The 18,440-nt window shown below is 33.4% G+C and overlaps 1 protein-coding gene across 9 annotated transcripts in view; it reads right to left on the minus strand.

Annotated features, from left to right (window-relative positions):
- Tut4 (terminal uridylyl transferase 4) overlaps positions 1 to 18,440 on the minus strand; it is a 127,978-nt gene that overhangs the window by 19,763 nt on the left and 89,775 nt on the right. For all 9 annotated transcript variants that reach the window (XM_046451161.2, XM_046451157.2, XM_046451160.2 and 6 more), the window contains 9 exons: positions 17,564 to 17,667; positions 14,711 to 14,768; positions 14,506 to 14,609; positions 13,998 to 14,087; positions 12,016 to 12,129; positions 3,491 to 3,568; positions 3,147 to 3,324; positions 2,839 to 2,886; positions 2,669 to 2,751 (listed from right to left, as the gene is read on the minus strand). In XM_046451161.2, the coding sequence (XP_046307117.1) occupies positions 2,669 to 2,751; positions 2,839 to 2,886; positions 3,147 to 3,324; positions 3,491 to 3,568; positions 12,016 to 12,129; positions 13,998 to 14,087; positions 14,506 to 14,609; positions 14,711 to 14,768; positions 17,564 to 17,667 (857 nt within the window). The remainder of the gene's footprint in view (positions 1 to 2,668; positions 2,752 to 2,838; positions 2,887 to 3,146; positions 3,325 to 3,490; positions 3,569 to 12,015; positions 12,130 to 13,997; positions 14,088 to 14,505; positions 14,610 to 14,710; positions 14,769 to 17,563; positions 17,668 to 18,440) is intronic.

The raw sequence follows: 18,440 nt of genomic DNA on the forward strand, positions 1-18,440 counted from the left end.
TGGGGGGAGACAACAGTTCATTCACTTAATTGGGTTCAATGTTAGTGTTTCCTATCATTAAAATGAATGGCAAATGTTCATCTGTAAATGTAGATATTTTAGTTACATTTTATGTATTTCATCTTTGAAAATGATTTTGAAGGGGCACGTATGAGGGACTGAACCCAAAAGCACATCCCCAGTCCTTTTTACTTTGAGACAAGGTCTTGCTCAGGACCTTGCTAAAGTTGCTGAGGCTGATCTCGAACTTGCAATCCTCCTGTCTCAGCCTCCCGAGTCACTGAAATTACAGGCATGCATCACCATGCCCGACTTTTGAAAATGTTTTTGACAGATGAAGAGGATGAAGATTTAGGGTAGAGAAAATAAAGAAAGGATCTAGAATGTACATAGAAGGAATACTCTTCAATGGAGGAAAGATCTACAGATGCAATCATATTTAAAGATCTGGTAATAGAAAGTTCAAGTTTGATACTATCTATTATCTCAGAAAAATCATCTGCTAAGAATGAGAAGGCAGAGGTCAAAGGTGGGGCAAATTGCAAGGGTAGCTGAATTCTTAGTAAAACAAATTTTGAGATAAAGCTTACAAAATGGGATAGCAAAATATAACTAAACAAATGAAAGTTGGGGCTGGTAAATATTAATTTAGGATTGTACTATGTGTTTACTTAAAATTTCCTCATACAGATAGATAAATAAATAAAGGTATTGTGTCCATCTACAACTAAAAAATTTCCTAACTTTATGATTTTTTTCTATTAACACTTTTTTTGTTTCTGTTAGCTTCCCAATTATAGGCAGATGGTGGACAGGTGAACTCATGTAAGACTGAACACATAAGGATGCAAAAGAAGATAGCACTAAAGTATGTGCCAGAAAATAGAGAATCTAAGTCAAATGAAAGAGGAAAATGAAGATAGAAGACAACTGATAGATAAGTAGATCAATACTATATATTTGAAAATCTAATGATGTGAAGAATAAAGTGGGAATATCTGAGTGAATATGAAAGGTGAAAGAATGGGAAATATATTTTATAATATTAGTCTGCACACAACTATTCTTACGCTGTTAAATCTTAGTACCTAGCAGTGAAATAGGTATGAAGTATAAACATGAAAGACAGCTTACAAGAACATTTTTCTACAATATAAGTCATAACACTGATATAATGAAGACAACCTACCTGTCCATCAAAGGAAAACAGTTAAATAAACTAGCATATCCAAGCTATGGAAAACTAAAACTATGGACTGCTAAAATGGAATAAAGTAAATAAAAAACTGGTTAGTAGACTCAATGGCCCCTTCTGCTAGGTTCCAAACTGATGTTTGGCTCTTAAAACAAAAATTATTAAAAAAAAACAAAGACTTTGGTATCAATATACAATTGAACACTACATACATATTGAGTTTTAGCACATGAAGATAGCACACTTTAAGTTTACTGAGGTCCCTAATTTAGTATTCTGCTAAAAAGTCTCACTGCATACAACACTGCTAGATTCCTGCTAAATATATACACATGGGCTGTGGTTATGGCTCAGAGGGAAGAACGCTCGCCTAGCATGCATGAAGCACTGGGTTCAATCCTTAGCACCACATAAAAATAAAATAAAGGTATTATGTACACCTACAACTAAAAAATAAATGTTTTTAAAAGTAAATAAATATGTACATATGAATAGTTAGAATTCCTACAATTTCAAATAAAATGTCAAATGTTCATTTATTGCTATATCAATTAATGTTAGTAAAATTGGTACTTTTTAAAAAGTTATTTTTGTTCTTGCAAGCTTTTATATTATTTTAAATTTTCCTGTTCTTTTACTTCTCCCCATTATAATTATTGTCACCCACTAAGAGACTGGACAATCAAAAGTATCTGAGAACTAGTGCTCCAAGGGGAAAAAAGATCCAGACATCTCTCTGCTTTTCTTACTCCACCTGTATAAAAGCAGTTCAGTTCCAACACTGGACACAAGTTCAAGGATATTCCTTAAGGAATAGAAAACACATGTTTTTTCTCTCTCCCTTCAGATTTCTTTTCTTACCCATCTCTTGTACTGAAACTGAGATGTCCTAGAGTCTCCTAACCAATAAAAAGTTAAAAAAAAAAAATGATATCAAGAGGAATGTGCAACACAATATACCCAGTTAAGGAAAAAGGAAATCTCTTGGTTCCATAACATTTAATTCAGTATACTGAAGCTACATAAAAATTAGAGCAGATGTCATGGCAAATAATAAAATATTTCTATGATTTCATCATGATGATATTTTCATCAAGATGATTTCTATAGATGGCAGAGGGTTAGGGTTAGTGAGCCAAACCTCAAATTCAATATTCAATTATCTCTTTCTCATTCACTCAACAAATGATTATTAGGTACGTACAATGTGCCTGACACTACAATTAGATCTTGTCCTCATGGAGCTTACTTGCTGAGGTAACAGAATTTAACAAGTAGATTAAACAAATAAACAAAATTTAATAAATATGTATTTCATCATGGTCTATTACAAGAAAAAAAAGTAGTGAGCTATGGCCATCTTTTTCCCTATTTATAACACCAACCTGGAAAGAGGATCAGGATTCTTATACTAGAAAAACAAAATTCTGCAACAAAAAGGAAAAGATTCAAAATTCAAATAACATAACTTACAGCTTCTCTGCCAATGAGTGGATAAAAGGGGGTACCAAAAAGTTTCCTTCCATTAATAAATGCCTTCATGATGAAATTGGTCACTATTGAAAAAAGAATAAAATAATAAAGATACAGACATTAATATGTCAGGGATTTAAGAGCAGGTAATCCATACATTTCAAACTTACTTTTTCTAGAAACTCCAGCACCAAGGTTATGATTCAAGTCAAAAGGATCTAAAAAAAAATATTTGTAATTAATGAATTATATTCATTGTAACATAAAATAGACTTGGCAAGAACTACAGTCTAATATTACATATTTTTAGACTGTCCAAGTCAGCAAATTATTCTTTTAAAATTGTACATTAAGGGATGAAACTGATAAACATTAAGAGGAAGAATCTTTCAAATCCTAATGTGGTTCAGTTTTCTCCTCAATTTCCTTGGCCAAATTTCTGCTTTGTTATTGAATTAAAATCAACATAAATTATCACCTTCAATCGCAATGCATTTAGATGTCCACTGCTTTTCAAAAGTTGTCAATAGCTTTTTCTGCCGAATGCTAATTACATATTCCTTAAAATCAAACTCTTCAGTATAAAAGCGAAGAAGCCCCAACCAAAGCTCTCCTAAAGATTCTGTGTTCTTCCCAAGTGAAGGTAAACGCTTTTTCTACAGATAAGGAGAAGGAGAGGATGGTAAGAGGAGGGGATAAGAGAAATATCTATATTAGCCAAGATATGAACAGCAAATCCAAGTAATATTATTAAAATAAATTATGCAAATCCTAACATGTATATCTATGAGCATTTTATAACATGGACTATGAAAAAATTACCAGTTCTTCTGTTTTATCGAAGAAAAAAGCATTCCATCCATCAACCATTCTCTGTGGAATCTGTTTTCCATCAAAGATCTACATAAAAAAAATTAATTTTATTATTAGATTTCAAGTTCTGCAACCAAAAGGCCTACAAACCATTACACCATTTTATAATTTACCTAAGGAAGACATACTGAAATATCCTTCAAAGGAAACAAAGCCAGGATGGTATAATTTCATACTAAGCAATTAGTTAAATGTATCTATAAAAACCAAAGCTGAGAAAGAACACTGTAAGAGTATCATACTCTCCAAATGACAATTAATGTTATTTGATGGTCTCTATTTGGCCTATCAAAACACATGCAAACCACAGGGAAAAAAAATGAAGTTTCAGTAAAGGATTGACAAATACAGAAATATAAAATAGATAATACTGAATGATTACACACCCAAAAGGAAATCAAAAGAATAGTTTTAGGACCTGGATTCTTTTTTTTTTTTTAATTGTAGATGGACACAGAATATATTTATTTTTATTGATTTACTTATTTTTTATGGTGCTGAGGATCAAACTCAGGGCCTCACATATGTGAGCAAACGCTCTAACACTGAGCTACAACCCCAACCTAGAGCCTAATTCTTTAATCAGTTATCTAAAAAGCACTTGGACGCTGGTTTTGTTCAATGGAAAATTATGTAGCTTTCCATGACAGCTTTGAAAAGATTATAAATCCCTATTATTCGTTATAAATAATAATTCAATGCCCTTGCAAACCAGGAGGGGAAAAAGAAATGCTAACTTATATGAACAAAAATATCCAATAAGATGATTTTATAGATACAACTAACCTCTAGAAGTTATTTGAAGACTTTTTTTCCCCCTAAAAGAGGTTTAAAGAAAGATTCAATAAACTGAAAAATAATGATAGGTTCAGGGCTGGGGATATAACTCAGTTGGTAAAGTGTTAGCCTTGCATGCACAAGGCTCTGGGTTCAATCCCCAGAACCTAAATAAATAAATAGTAGGTTCAGAGTCAGCAGACCTCTTTTCAAGTCTCAGGCCTGCAAAATGGTGATTCTGATCAAAATAATCATCCTAGTAAGTCCTCGGTTTTCTCAGTGAAAACAAGAGATTACACTTATTAGGTCTGTCATTTAAAATTTTTATTCTTTTTTAACACTGTATAATCATTTTCGAAAATGGAACCTTTTAGGGAGCTTAAAAGGTCATATAAATAAAAGCAGAGGTGTTTAAGAGAATGCTGAATAAAGAAACCACACCACAACTTTACTTTATTCCATTCCTCACTCCCCAACAACACAATTATGGGTTCCAAAACACAGTTAAACCAGAAGACAGGGCTGGGATCGTGGCTCAGTGGTAGAGCACTTGCCTAGCATGTGTAAGGCACTGGGTTCTCATTTCTGATGACATAATTTATAAAATTAACTACATATCTGGCCCCTTCAATTTCTTTCTCAGGTTTAAGCTCTTGGTGGCCAAGGAGTATAGCTTATCCCTGGAATTCAAATCACTCCTAAAACAAAGCTTCTCATATACAGAATATGTTTGTTTACTGAATATATTCACTCTGTATGTTACATAAAGATCAAGTTTCCATGGACTTAAGCTAGTAAGTTGTTTTTTATATTTTTAGAGAACAAACACAACTGCCAAAAATTATTTAGTATAAATCATGACATTTGATAAAACAAAAAAGTGAGAGCCTGACAATCACAGATATGAATACCTAAAACAAAACACATGGGGTTTTGCCCTCAAAAAGAAAAGTGAAGGTTTTAAGAAACTGCAGTGTAATATTTAACCTTAAAGATTAAAGATTCAAATGCTATTATAAATTATTCTGTAATTGTAAAATGAGTTTATTTTCCAGATGTTGAAATAATAAAAGTTACTTTGTTCTTTTAAAGAGAATTCTTACTTTTGAGTAGCAAAGGTAAGATTTAAACCCAATAATGTTTGCTAGTGACACATTTGAGTGGACCCATGGACCTTGGAAAGTGTTTCACAAATCACACATTTTGCCTCTTCTTTTGAACTCTCATATTTCACCATGCCTAACTCTATACTGTTTCATTTTCAATCCTCAGAAGCAGTAATGCTGCTCTCTCTTTCTGTCACTTGCTCACTCTCACTCAATATCAGTCATCCCTATCCAACCAGCGGCAGTCTTCCTTTTAAAATTCACCGAAGACCATCATATAAGTATAATAACAATTTTATATTTACTTTCTTATTTTATTGTAATATTTTAATATCTATAGCTATATTTAAATTGCAATTGTTTTTAATTGTTGAAAAAAACAGATAATGCAGAATTTGCTATCATTGATACTAAGCACATTCACTGCTATGCTACTCCTACCATCATTCATTTACAAGATTCATTTTATCTGTAAAACTAAAACTCTTTAGCTATTGAACTATAATTTCCCAGTCCTCCTGCTCCTAGCCCTTGGCAACCACCATTCTACTTTCTGTCTCTATGAATTTGATTCCTCTGGAGAGCTCATTAAGTGAAATCAAAAATATTATCTTATTCTGACTAGCTTACCTCACTAAGCACATGTCATCAAGATTCATTCATTAAATTATTATTTTTCAGTTATTACAGTTTAAGAAAACATAAAATTTCATACAATTATATGAGAACACCACTCTCAAATATCTTTTAGTATTAATTTTCATGTGAAAATTTGCTTTTACTTATTGATTTTATAGAATAACAAAAATTTTCTGCTTAGAAAAGCTCCTTTTGAGCTAAACAACTTTGCATTATTAATCATCAAAAACAACTTCAAGCATTAGTAATATCCAATCACTTAAGTTAAATTCAAGTACAAATGGAGTCAGAGATAATTAACTTCATTAAACATGTTCTTACCCTTAGAAAATGATCCAGGCCAATGACCAATACTTACATGATGCCAGAGCAAGGGGCAATGGGAACCCATATGACTACCCAAAAGAGGTCAGAAGAAAAAACCCATATATCGTTAGTCTATATAGTTTAGCTCTTAAACTATAAACGAACTTTCTACAATTATAACAATTCTCTACAATCCCAGTCAGAGGACAAAGGCAGAAGGAAATTTTCCTAAGCTATTCCAAGAGGCCAGCATTACCTAATACCAATACCACAGCAAGACATTATAAGAAAAGAAAACTACAGACCAATATCCTTCATGAACAAAAATGCAAAATTTTCAACAAAACACTACCAAATTGAGGGCTGGGGTTGTGGCTCAGTGATAGAGTGCTTGCCTAGCATGTGTGAAGCGCTGTGTTCGATTTCCAGCACCACATATAAGTGTAAAGATATAAATGTCCAGTGACAAAAAAAAAAAAAAAAGTAACAAATTGAATCCAACGATATATAAAGAAAGCTATACACCAAGACCAAGTGAGATTTATCAAAGGTATACAAGGCTAGTTCAACATTCAAAAATCAATTAATAAAACCCCTCAGATTAACAGTTCAAGGAAGAAAAATCACATGATCGTATCAATAGATGCCGAAAAGGTATCAGATAAAAATCCAACACCCATTCACAATTAAAAAATAAAGCCAGTAAAGTAACACATTCTTTTTTTTTTTTTTGAGAGAGAGAGAGAGAGAGAATTTTTAATATTTATTTTTTAGTTTTCTGGCGGACACATCATCTTTGTTTTCGTATGTGGTGCTGAGGATCGAACCCGGGCCGTACACATGCCAAGCAAGCGTGCTACCACTTGAGCCACATCCCCAGCCTCAGTAACACATTCTTAATAGTCTCAGCTATGTGGAAAGCCAAGGTGGGAGGATCACTTGAGACGAAGGTTTATTTCAAAACCAGTCTGGGGAACATAGTAGAATCCATCTTTAAAACAAAATAATAAAGATATTATTTCAAAACCCTCAATAAACTAGAAATAGAGAATCATGATTTAGATGTGAGGTATCTCCCAAAAGCTCATGTGTGAAACAATGCAAGAAAGTTTAGAGGTGAACCGATTGGGTTATGAGCATCTTAACCTAATTAGTGAATTAATCCCAGTTAAGGATTAAATGGGTGGTAACTGGAGGCAGGTAGGGTGTGGATAGAGGGGGAAGGTGTGCTTTTGGGGAATATATTTTGCCCATGGTGATAGAAGGCTCTCTGCTTCCTGTTGGGCATGTTCTGAGCTGCTTTCCTCCAATACACTCTTCTGCCATTTCGCCCTGCTTTACCTCAAACCCTGAGAAATACAATCAGCCATCTCTGGTCTCAGACCTCTGAAACCGTGAGACCCAAAATAAAACTTTTCCTCTTCTAATTGTTCTTGTCAGGTCTTTTGTCAACAGCAGTGAAAAAGTGAACTAAAATAGAGGGGCATTTCCTCAGTGTGATTTAAAAAAAAGAAAGAAAAAAGAAAAGAAAGAAAGAAATTAAAAGAAAAATAGTCTACAAAAATTATTGCTAACATCATACTTGATGAGAAATTGTAAGCTTGCCAACTAAAATCAGGGACAAGGCAAGGATGTAACCTTTCACCTACTCCTTTTCAATATATGAAAAGTCCTAAATAAAGCCAATACTGAAAGTCCTAGATAATGCAATAAAAAAAGAAAAGAAAGTAAGCAGAATATACATTGGGAAGGAAGAAATAAAGCTTTCTTTATTCACATGACATGATCATTTATGTAAAAAATCTGAATCAACAAAATAACTCCAGAACTAATAAGTAATTAAAGCAAGCTTATAAGACACTGGTTAACAAACAAAACTCAGTTGCTTTCCTACTTTCCTATATACAAGAAATTAAAAGCTAGAAACAAAGTGAAATTTCAAAATAGAAAATGCAATACTTTGCACCCCAAAAATTAAACACCTACATATAAATGTAACAAAATATGTACAAGATCTACATGAGGAAAACTATAAAACCGAGGAACAAAATCAAAGAATTAAATAAATGGAGAGATGTTCCATGTTTATGGAAGGAAGACTCAATATTGCCAAGGTGTCAATTCTAATCAAAATCCCAACAAGTTATTTCATAGATATCAACAAACTGACTCTAAATTTTATAAAAAGAAGCAAAGGACCCAGAATAGCCAATACAATATTGAAGGAGAAGAATAAATAAAGCTGGAGTGCTGAGAGCCACAGCCGAAGGGGCCCCAGCAAACTTCCAGCTGCCGGCTGATGATTGGCTCACAGCGGCCCCAGCAACACATCTAGCTGATTGGCTCCTCAGCCCCAGCAACATCTAGCTGATTGGCTCCTCTGCGGTGATGCTCATTGGGCTGTTTCCCTGCCCTTTCAGACCACGGAGCTGCTCATTGGGGGACTTTTTTGGCTCCACCCACGTGACCCAGCCAATCGGCCTCAAGAGCAGGAGGATTGTGGGAGGTGGAGAGAAGCTTGTGTGGGAGAGAGGCTTGTGGAAAGCCGGTGGTGGCAGTTGAGGCTCTGAGGGTTTTTCCTGAGAGGCTGTTTTGTTTGGCGTGTGTGGTTCTAAAAATAAAGTTAGTTTCTTTTGACAAGTGGCTCCTGATTGTGCCCAGCCAGACTGCAGCACTGGAGGACTGATATATCTCAACTTCAAGAAATATAAAGCTATAGCAATCCAGAGTTTGGTACTGGTAAAAGAACAGACAAATAGATCAATGGAACAAAACAGAATGCTCAAAAACAGACCTACATAAATACAATCAACAGACACTTGACAAAGGAGCAATGGTAATACAATGGAGCAAAAATAGTCTTAACAAATGGTGTTGAAACAACTGAACATCCATATGCAAAACAGATCTAGAAACAATCTTAACACACTTCACAAAAATTCACTCAAAATGGACCATAGTCCTCAATGTAAAATACAAAAATATTAAACTCAAAGAAGACAATGTAGGGGAAATTCTAGAGGAGCTTGAGTATAGCAGTCCCTTTTTAGATACAACACCAAAGGTAGGATTCAAGAAAGAAATAATGCACATGCTGGACTTCATTAAAAGTAAAAATACTCTGCTCTGCAAAAGACAATGTCAGAGAATGAGTAGACAGGACAGGGAGAAAATATTTGCAGAAGACACAGCTGAGAGAGAACTATTATCCAAAATACACAAAGAATTCTTAAACTCAACAGTAAGAAAACAAACTTTTAAAACATAGGCCTAAGACTTTAACATACACTTCAACAAAGATACAAAGACAACAAATAAACATATGAAAAGGCATATAACATCATATGTCATCAGGAAAATGCAAATTCAAACAATAATGACATACTACCATATGCCTAGTAGAATAACCGAAGTCTACATCACTGACAACAACAAATGCTAATGAGGATGTGGAACAACAGGAATTCTAACTCACTGCTGAATGAAAAATGGAATAACCACTTGCAAAAACACGATCACAGTTTCTTATAAAACTAAGTATACTTATGAACCAACAATCCTGCTTCTTGGTATTTACACATAAGACTTGAAAACTATATGCACACAAAAACCTGCATACGGACCTTATAGAAGCTTTATTCATAACTGCCAAACCTTGAAGCAACTAAAATGACCTTCAGTAAGTGAATGCAAAAAGAAACTTGATATAAACAGTTATAATGGAATGTTGTTCAGCACTTAAAATAAATGAGCTATCTACCCATGAAAAGAGATGAAGGAATCTTAAATACATATTATGGAGTGATATGATTTGAATATTCTCAATATTCCCAAAAGTCCATGTGTTAAAGGCTTAGTCAAGTCACCAGGATGATGCTATTGGGAGATGCTATAAACCTTTAGGAGGTAAGGTCTACTGGAAGGTCCTTAGATCATTGGGACAGGGTCCTCAAAAAGAACTATGGGGCCCCAATCTCTCAGTCTCTCTGCCTCTTAGCTCATGATACAAGCAGCTGACTCCATCGCTTTCACCTACTATGATGTGCTGCTGTCACTGGAGGCCCAATGGAATAGGGCCACCTGATCTTGGACTGGAACCTCCAGAAACCTGAGTCAAAATAAACCTTTTCTCTTTGTAAGTTAATTGCCTCAGATATTTCAGTAGTATTATAGTAATGAGAAGCTGATACACTAAATGAAAAAAGACAATCTGAAAAGGCTACATACTACATGTTTCCAACTGTATGACATTCTAGAAAAGACAAAATTAAGGCAATAAGATCAGTGATCGCCAAGAATTGGAGTGGGGGGATGACTGGGCAGTGCACAGATAATTTTTAAGGCAGAGAAAATACTTGATAATATCTGTATGATGCTATAGCATTGGATGCATCATTATATATTTATCCAAACCCACAGCATATCCAACACCAAGAGTGAGCCCCAAAGTAAACTATGGACTTTGGATGACGTATCAGTATCAGTTGACGTATCAGTATCAGTTCACCAGCTGTCACAATGTACCACTCCAGTGGGGTTGATAATAAGGGCAACTATGTTTTGTGTGGGCAGGGGCTAAATGAGAAATTCCTATACATTCCTCTCAATTTTGTTGTGATCTTAAAACTGCTCTACAAAAATAAGGAAATTAAAGACACACACACACACCCCACTCCACCCAACAGAGACTCAGCTAGCAATTTTCTGCTAGGAAGATAATATTTAAAATGTTTATTTTCTTTTTACTATTTGTTTAAAAGAAGAAAAGAAATGCTGCTAAAAACACAGTCTTAGAGAACTTTTGAAAATTTACTAAGGCCATCTGACACCTATCATATGACTTGCTATTTTGTGATTTTCTTTTCTGCATGACTATCAGAAAAATAAGTCTACAACTATGTGAAATCAAAATATGTGATTTTTCCGAACAACTCTGATGCTTCTCTCCTACCTCAAAATAGTCATCCTTCTAAGAAATTAGAACTGGATCCTCTCTAATGCCTACAGGTCCACATTAGCCAAGAAGGAACAGATAGATGATTAAGAACTCCTTTATACCTATTTCAGCGAGTATAATTTGGCTACAGAAAGTGACTCAATGAGTCATCAATTCTGAATGAATATGAGTACAATCCAGTTCTCTCAATGTACATTCTACTATTTAATGCAATTAACATGTCTTCAAAAGAGATGAGAAAATTTTTCTTTGAGTTTTTTTTTTTCTTAACCAAAATTCACAAGACTGACTTAAGCATACACAGAATTAAATCAAATTTCATAGTCAAGCATGAGGAAGGAAAACACTTCATAAACAATTTATGAACTTCCATCTGAGAGACCAGAATATATATGAATATATATGAGTTTATGGATGGCTACAAGAACTTCATAATAATCTGCAGCAAGCTAAGACTGTGAAATTTTAAAATGTTGCAAGATATTCAATGGTTCTATTCATTTCATATTCTTTTGGTAGTTTATGTGATCCCATAATAATTTTTCAAAAGCTTCATTGTTAATTATAGCATTAAACTGAAGGAGAAAACAACCATGATAAAATGAGCTGAGTAATAAATCACGTAATTTCTGCTGTGTTTAAATGCATTGTTTGCAAAAAATACCTTTACAGTTTTCTTAAACACCTACCTCTTGTAGAACTGGGATAACAGGTGGCTTTCTCTGCTGCAGAAAGTACAGCACCATAAGGATATATGCATATGAAGATAAACTTCCCCTGGAAGCATCTCCAATGTCACAACGCTAAAATATATATATATAAAGATTGAAAATAAAACTTCAGAGTTTCATTCCATACAGAAGTATTGATGACTTTGAGACACTGTTTTTAAAACTCACTGAACTAAAAAATGTCCAAAAGTTCTGTTACAAACTGTTATAAAGGGTGTGGGGGAAACCAGCACTTTCATACATTACAGATCAGAGTATACATCAGGACAAACTTTATGAAGAATAATTTGGCAATATCAATATGATGAAAGTATTTCTTTTGACCTAGCCATTCTAAGAATTTATCTTGCAAAAATGCCCAAAAAAGTATGAAATTACTAAATTCTTTATTGTAGTACAGTTATAATATGAAGTAATTTCCAAGATCTATTAAGAAAAGCAAGATCTATGAATCAAAGCAAAGGGTAGAACAATGTTTTCAGTGTGCTTAGACCTAGAATAAACAGGAGACAGGAAATTCATGTATTTGTAGTGGTATGATATATTTCTGAAAGGATACAGAGGAAATTTTAACATTGGCTGCCTCCAGTAATAAGCAATAGTTGGTTAGGAAATAAGTAGGGAACGTTTTCTACTTTCCACTATAAACACTTTTATTTTAAATTTGTTTTGGGGGGTTTGGGGGACAGGGGATTGAACCCAGGGGCACTTAACCCATGAGCCACATCCCCAGCCCTTTTTGTTTATTTATTTATTTGTTTTTAATTTTGAGACAGGATCTTGCTAAGATGCTGAAGGCCTCACTCTGTTGCTGAAGCTGACTTGGAACTTGTGATCCTCCTGACTCAGCCTCCTGAGCTGCTAGAACATAAACACCTTTAGACCTTTTGAATTCTGAACCACATGAGTACATCAGCTATACAAATTTTTTTTCATTAAAAAAAAAAAAACACTAAAAGACTACTCAGAAATTTCTCCTACTGAGTGAGAAATTACCTCACAGTTATAAGTTAAAGGAATGATTTCTCTGATGTGAACCACTTGGCTTTCCAAAGCTCCATGTAGCTATAACAAAACCATCATGCTGGAGTTATTATTCTGTGAGGTGATTCTAGAAAAGTAGCTTTATCAAGTCTTATATGTAGTATGTGCCAGCATGCATTTCTTTTCTAACACACTTTTCTGTCCAGAAAGACATGTATAGGAAAATCTAAACAAATATGCTTTCTTATTGAAAAGAGTGAGATTTATGAAATGAAAATCTGACCAAGTCATTTCCAACTAAAATTCTTCCACTAACACATCACAAAATTAACTCTTTACTAAACAGCTACCATAAGTAGGCTGAACTAAAGTATACTGAACTAGGAAAATAGATTCCTGTCTTAATGTAATTTATATATTCAGCAAAATGAAAACAATCCAGTGTTACAACAAGTGTTTCAACAAAACATAAGATTCTATTTGTATTATTTTGTTTTTGTTTTCTTGGTCAGAAAAATTGATCATTAAACCCAAATACCAGATTTTCTAGCCCAGAGATGCTTTAAATATAGAGTTTGCCAATTACCATGCCTAGGATTGAAAATCATTACTATATTACCCCCAACAGGTATAATAAATTACAATAAAATAAAAGTGATTATAATAAAATAAAAGATCACTATACTACCCCAACAGGTATAATAAATTCAACACATTTAATATAGAGTATATTTTTTTCAAGGTCAGATACTAATGGGGAGGCAGAGGCAGGAGATCACTTAAGTCCAAGGTTCAAAGCCATCCTGGGCAACACAGTAATGTACCCTATCTTTTGGGGGGGGGGGGGGACTAGATAAATAAAAACTGAGACAATATTTTTACAAGTCTAACATCAGTATGTTTCACTTCATCATGAATATTACAACAAAGTACATCATTAACTTCTTTATAAATACCTTAGCAAACACTTTCATAGTATATCCCAAGTACTGTACTCGAGGATCAATAGCTGCATAAGTAGCTAGCATTCTTGTGTTATGTTGAGCCTGAAAAACAATTCCATATTTGAAAATATTTCTTAAACTCACGAATAAAACACACTTCAAACAGAATATATATAAATGTAAATTTTTTAAATATTTATTTTTTTAGTTGTAGTTGGACACAATACTTTTTTTAAAAATTTATTTATTTTTATGTGGTGCTGAGGATGGAACCCAGGGCCTCACATGAACTAGGTGAGCACTCTACAGCTGAGCCACAACCCCAGCCCTATAAACAAAAATTTTAAAATACCTATTAACAAGTGAAATAAAAACTTACCTTCAATCTGAAGGCAAGAGCAAATTGATAAATACACTCTTTCCTTACAGTGCTCACACTTGAAATTTTTAAGCATATAGGTATAATCAGTAACCTGTAAACAGAAAATTAAAGTATACCTGGCCTGTAAGAGAAACTTACCAATGTATTATACAAACTGATATCGCCTTCTAATCCACTTCGTCTGTGTTCAAATTTTACGATAGGCACTTTGGCAGTAGTTATAGGCAAAATGTTTCTTAAACCTGATTAAAAAAAAAAAAAAAAAACTTAAGTAGGTTAAATAATTTTCATAATGCTATGAAGTATTTTCTTTTGTTTTAAAGCAAAGATTTGAACTTTATACCTGGATGTCTCTTAAGAATTTTCGCCAAATTTTCAATTATTTCCTTACAATTTAATTTCTAAAAAAAAAAAAACAAAACAAAAAATAAAGTTTAATTCAATTTGGTCTTGTGCAAATTCTAGTATCATACAGGCATTGCATAGTAATATTTTAAAATTTCTAGCCATAATGCATTACATATAACCTTGCTACTCAATGCATATGTGGTTTATAGACCCATAGCATCAGCATAATCTGAGAAAATAAAAGAAATGCAGAATCACAGGCTCCTCCCCCATCTATTGAACCATAATCTGCATTTTAACAAAACCCAAAGGTAATTCAAATGCAGATTTAAGTATGAGAAGCACAAAGATAGGGGTATAATATGGTTTTCAATATGTGACTCAATAACTAAAGATGGGTTTGGTAAGGGCAAAGAAATATATTAAAAACACAGGCTCTAAATTTAGATAAATCTGAATTAAAATTTTGAACTAAGTATTGACTAGCTGTATGGCTTCACCTTAATCCCTCTCAGCATCACATTTTTACTTTATAAAATCAAGATAATCATAAATTTCTGCCTTAAAACAGTTGTTGGGAAGATTACATGAGACATGTTTGTAAAGCATTCAGTAGTAAGCTTGACACAAAACTGAGTACTTGAAAACTCTGAGCTATTTATTATGTCAATATGTTGATAAGAAAAGGAAAGATAATCCTATAAGCAGCACCTATTTTCACAAGGAAATTCTTACTTTTACAAATGTAAATGTACTGCTTTTTAAGAAGAGTGCAGAGTTGATATGGTAATGATAATAAAACTACAAGAAACACAGATGATAACAAGTATTATAAATTAACTGTATTAAATTGAAGGTATGACCATCAATCCCAAGAGTTATTACAAAATAATCCTTGCGTGAAGCAGTAGCCATAGCAGTTTAATTTGGGTATTTTCAAGGGAATCATTAGTTACCAATTCATGCACAATAAACTGGACAAAGGAGGTAATTTTTCTCTTTATTATGCAAAGATACAAATTACGATAGAATTTTTAAGTTTTAATAATGTCTCATCTGGAATAAAATATTTTATTCTTTTTCATTGCTTCAACTTCTGCATGTGAATGGCAGAGTTTACATCATATACAAATCCTTAGTGATTAGAAGTCTGATAATTAAATTTTACATAAAACATATCTATAACTCTTAACTCCTTCCTGGATAAAAATCATTTCCTATCCCCTCAATTATTGCTCTTCAAAATGGAGACAGGAAGCATCTTTTCAAGAGGTGATAAAAAGTGAGTTTAAAAAAAAATTACTTGTTAACATTTCAGTTTCTTTATAGAACAAGATAGATGAAGTTGTCTTGCTGCCGAGTGCTTTACAAACATGTCTTATGTAATCTTCCCAACCACTGTTTTAGGGCAGGAATTTGTGATTATCTTGATTTTATACAGTAGAACTGTGATGCTAAAAGGGGTTAAAGATTAGTCATACAGCTAGTCAAGTAAGTTCAATACTTAGTTAACACCACAATCTACTTCTTAGGCCCAGAAATAAGGATCTACCAGGTATCAACACTATCTTTGCTACAGGCATGACAACGTAATAAACACTTTTTGAAAGGACTATATCAAAAATGCACAAGTACACTACTCTGCTGAATTATTTTATCATGTAACAGAGGCAATACTGACACTCTGTAGATGCCAGAAGCTTGGCCTCACAACTTAAGTAGGTTAAATAATCTTGCAAGTAGTTCCTGATTTTGAAACATAAATACCAAAAGCTATGCTGGTAAAAGACATCTACAAGAATCCCTCCTTTTCTAACTGGTACTATAAAGTTATAGGACATTTCTTCCCGCTCAACCCATTCCTTTTTCCACTAGAGCCTGGATAATCTCAATCCTACTACTGGGGAAATCCTACAAAGAAGGAAAGCCTAAGGACCCACTCTCACTGCTGAGACTTCACTGCTCCTGGCATCTGAAGGTGGAACTCAGAAAGCTTTCAATTTCATAAAGTAGTAATTAGGTGCTACAGTACTATTAGTATTATATTTAATCTACATTATGGGTTCAAATAATTACAAAAAGGCAGTGAGATACAACAAAAAGAGCATAAAATCTGGTGTCAGACAGACCTGGATTCAAATCCCAGCTCCAACACTTACTAGCTGTGTGAACTTGGGCAATTCAGTTTATCTTTCAAAGCCTGAGTTTTCTCATCTATAAAATGAGGTAAATAATATCTATCTCGAACATAGGTATAAGAATGAATTGAGATAATATATGTTTAAGTGTTGGATATGAAACAAATGTTAGTTCCCTTTCCAACCCAAAATGAGTTTCTAAAGCTCACTTATAACATAGCTTCCATGGAAAAAATGTAAGTGGCCCCAAAGTACAATTAACTTTTAGAATACAACCCCGTTATAAATTAGATGACTATCTATATTTTCTATTTATAATGATACAAAGTCATTACCTAATGGAAAATAATATAAGACAGAGTAAGCAAAAACAATATTAACAAGCAAACTGAAGCACCAGCTTCTCATTGGTTCTAATGCAAAAATTTTAACTTTACCTATGGTACACTGACTTTTTCCAAACTTTCATTACAAAACATCTGTAATTCTCAGTGATATGGCTTTTATATTACAAATGACTGAAATGGTAAATTTACTTAAGATATGAATATCTTCTAAACTGCTAATGATTTTATATTTCAAATGCTGCTATTGATAATACATTTATACAAAGACTGGCATCATGTGTTTTCTCAATATTACATACAAAAATAAAAAAATTCATCTTTAGGGAAAAAAATTTTACACCTTTTCCAAACACTAATTCTTACCTCTGCATTTTCATGGCCTTCCAAGGTCATACAAATATCCAGATCACTATCACGAAATCCAAATCCATTTTTAGAAGAGCCAAATAAGCACAATCTTGCCTTTTCTAAGCAAAGGAAAAACAAGTCAAAAGTCTTAGGGAAGAAGAATTTTCTAATATCTACTAATAACCTAACATAAAGTGACCTTGTCCACTTCTATGATTTAAATTACTTACCACTGGAAGACATACTGAGAAATTCTAAAACATCCAAATCTTTTGTTCAAGTTCCCATACCACGTTTCCACTTGCTCTTTCCACTTTTGTAGACCCCATGAATTCAACATGTCTAAACTAAAATATCAACTTCACCCCAAACCTAGTATTATCCCTACAATCCCTATTTTCAGCAAATAGGGATTTGCTGAAATCTGTTCAATTGCCCAAATCAGAAATATATGTGAGATCCTTAATAACCCTCTCAATCTCCACATGCGCAATCACTGAGACATTTAGCTTCTTCCAACTTAACTATAAATCCATCTACCTTCATTTGTTTTCAACATCACTACCAATAATCAAGACATATATTTGAGAATTTACCTCTTGAAAATAAACCTAATTCTTTCAGGACAATTCAAGTAGATTTATAAATACTATCTTAGTACAATAGGATTAATAAATTCTCCTCCAAAAGTAAATGACTAATTCACTAGATATAAATTATGATAATGTTATTCCTTCACATTTACAATTCTTCAATAATAGCTACAACTGCAAACAAGTTGCAGCTTAACAGGGTTGGACTTTTCTTCCTCTCGATTCTTAAGCAGACTACTCACTTAGGGAACAAATTCTATATTTTCAAAACAATCCTTCCATCTGATTCTGATGCTCTA

The sequence above is a fragment of the Marmota monax genome, unplaced genomic scaffold, assembly GCF_021218885.2.
Source record: "Marmota monax isolate L192 unplaced genomic scaffold, Marmota_monax_Labrador192_F-V1.1 WCK01_AAM20220418_F8-fsc00023, whole genome shotgun sequence".
Classification (NCBI taxonomy): domain Eukaryota; kingdom Metazoa; phylum Chordata; class Mammalia; order Rodentia; family Sciuridae; genus Marmota; species Marmota monax.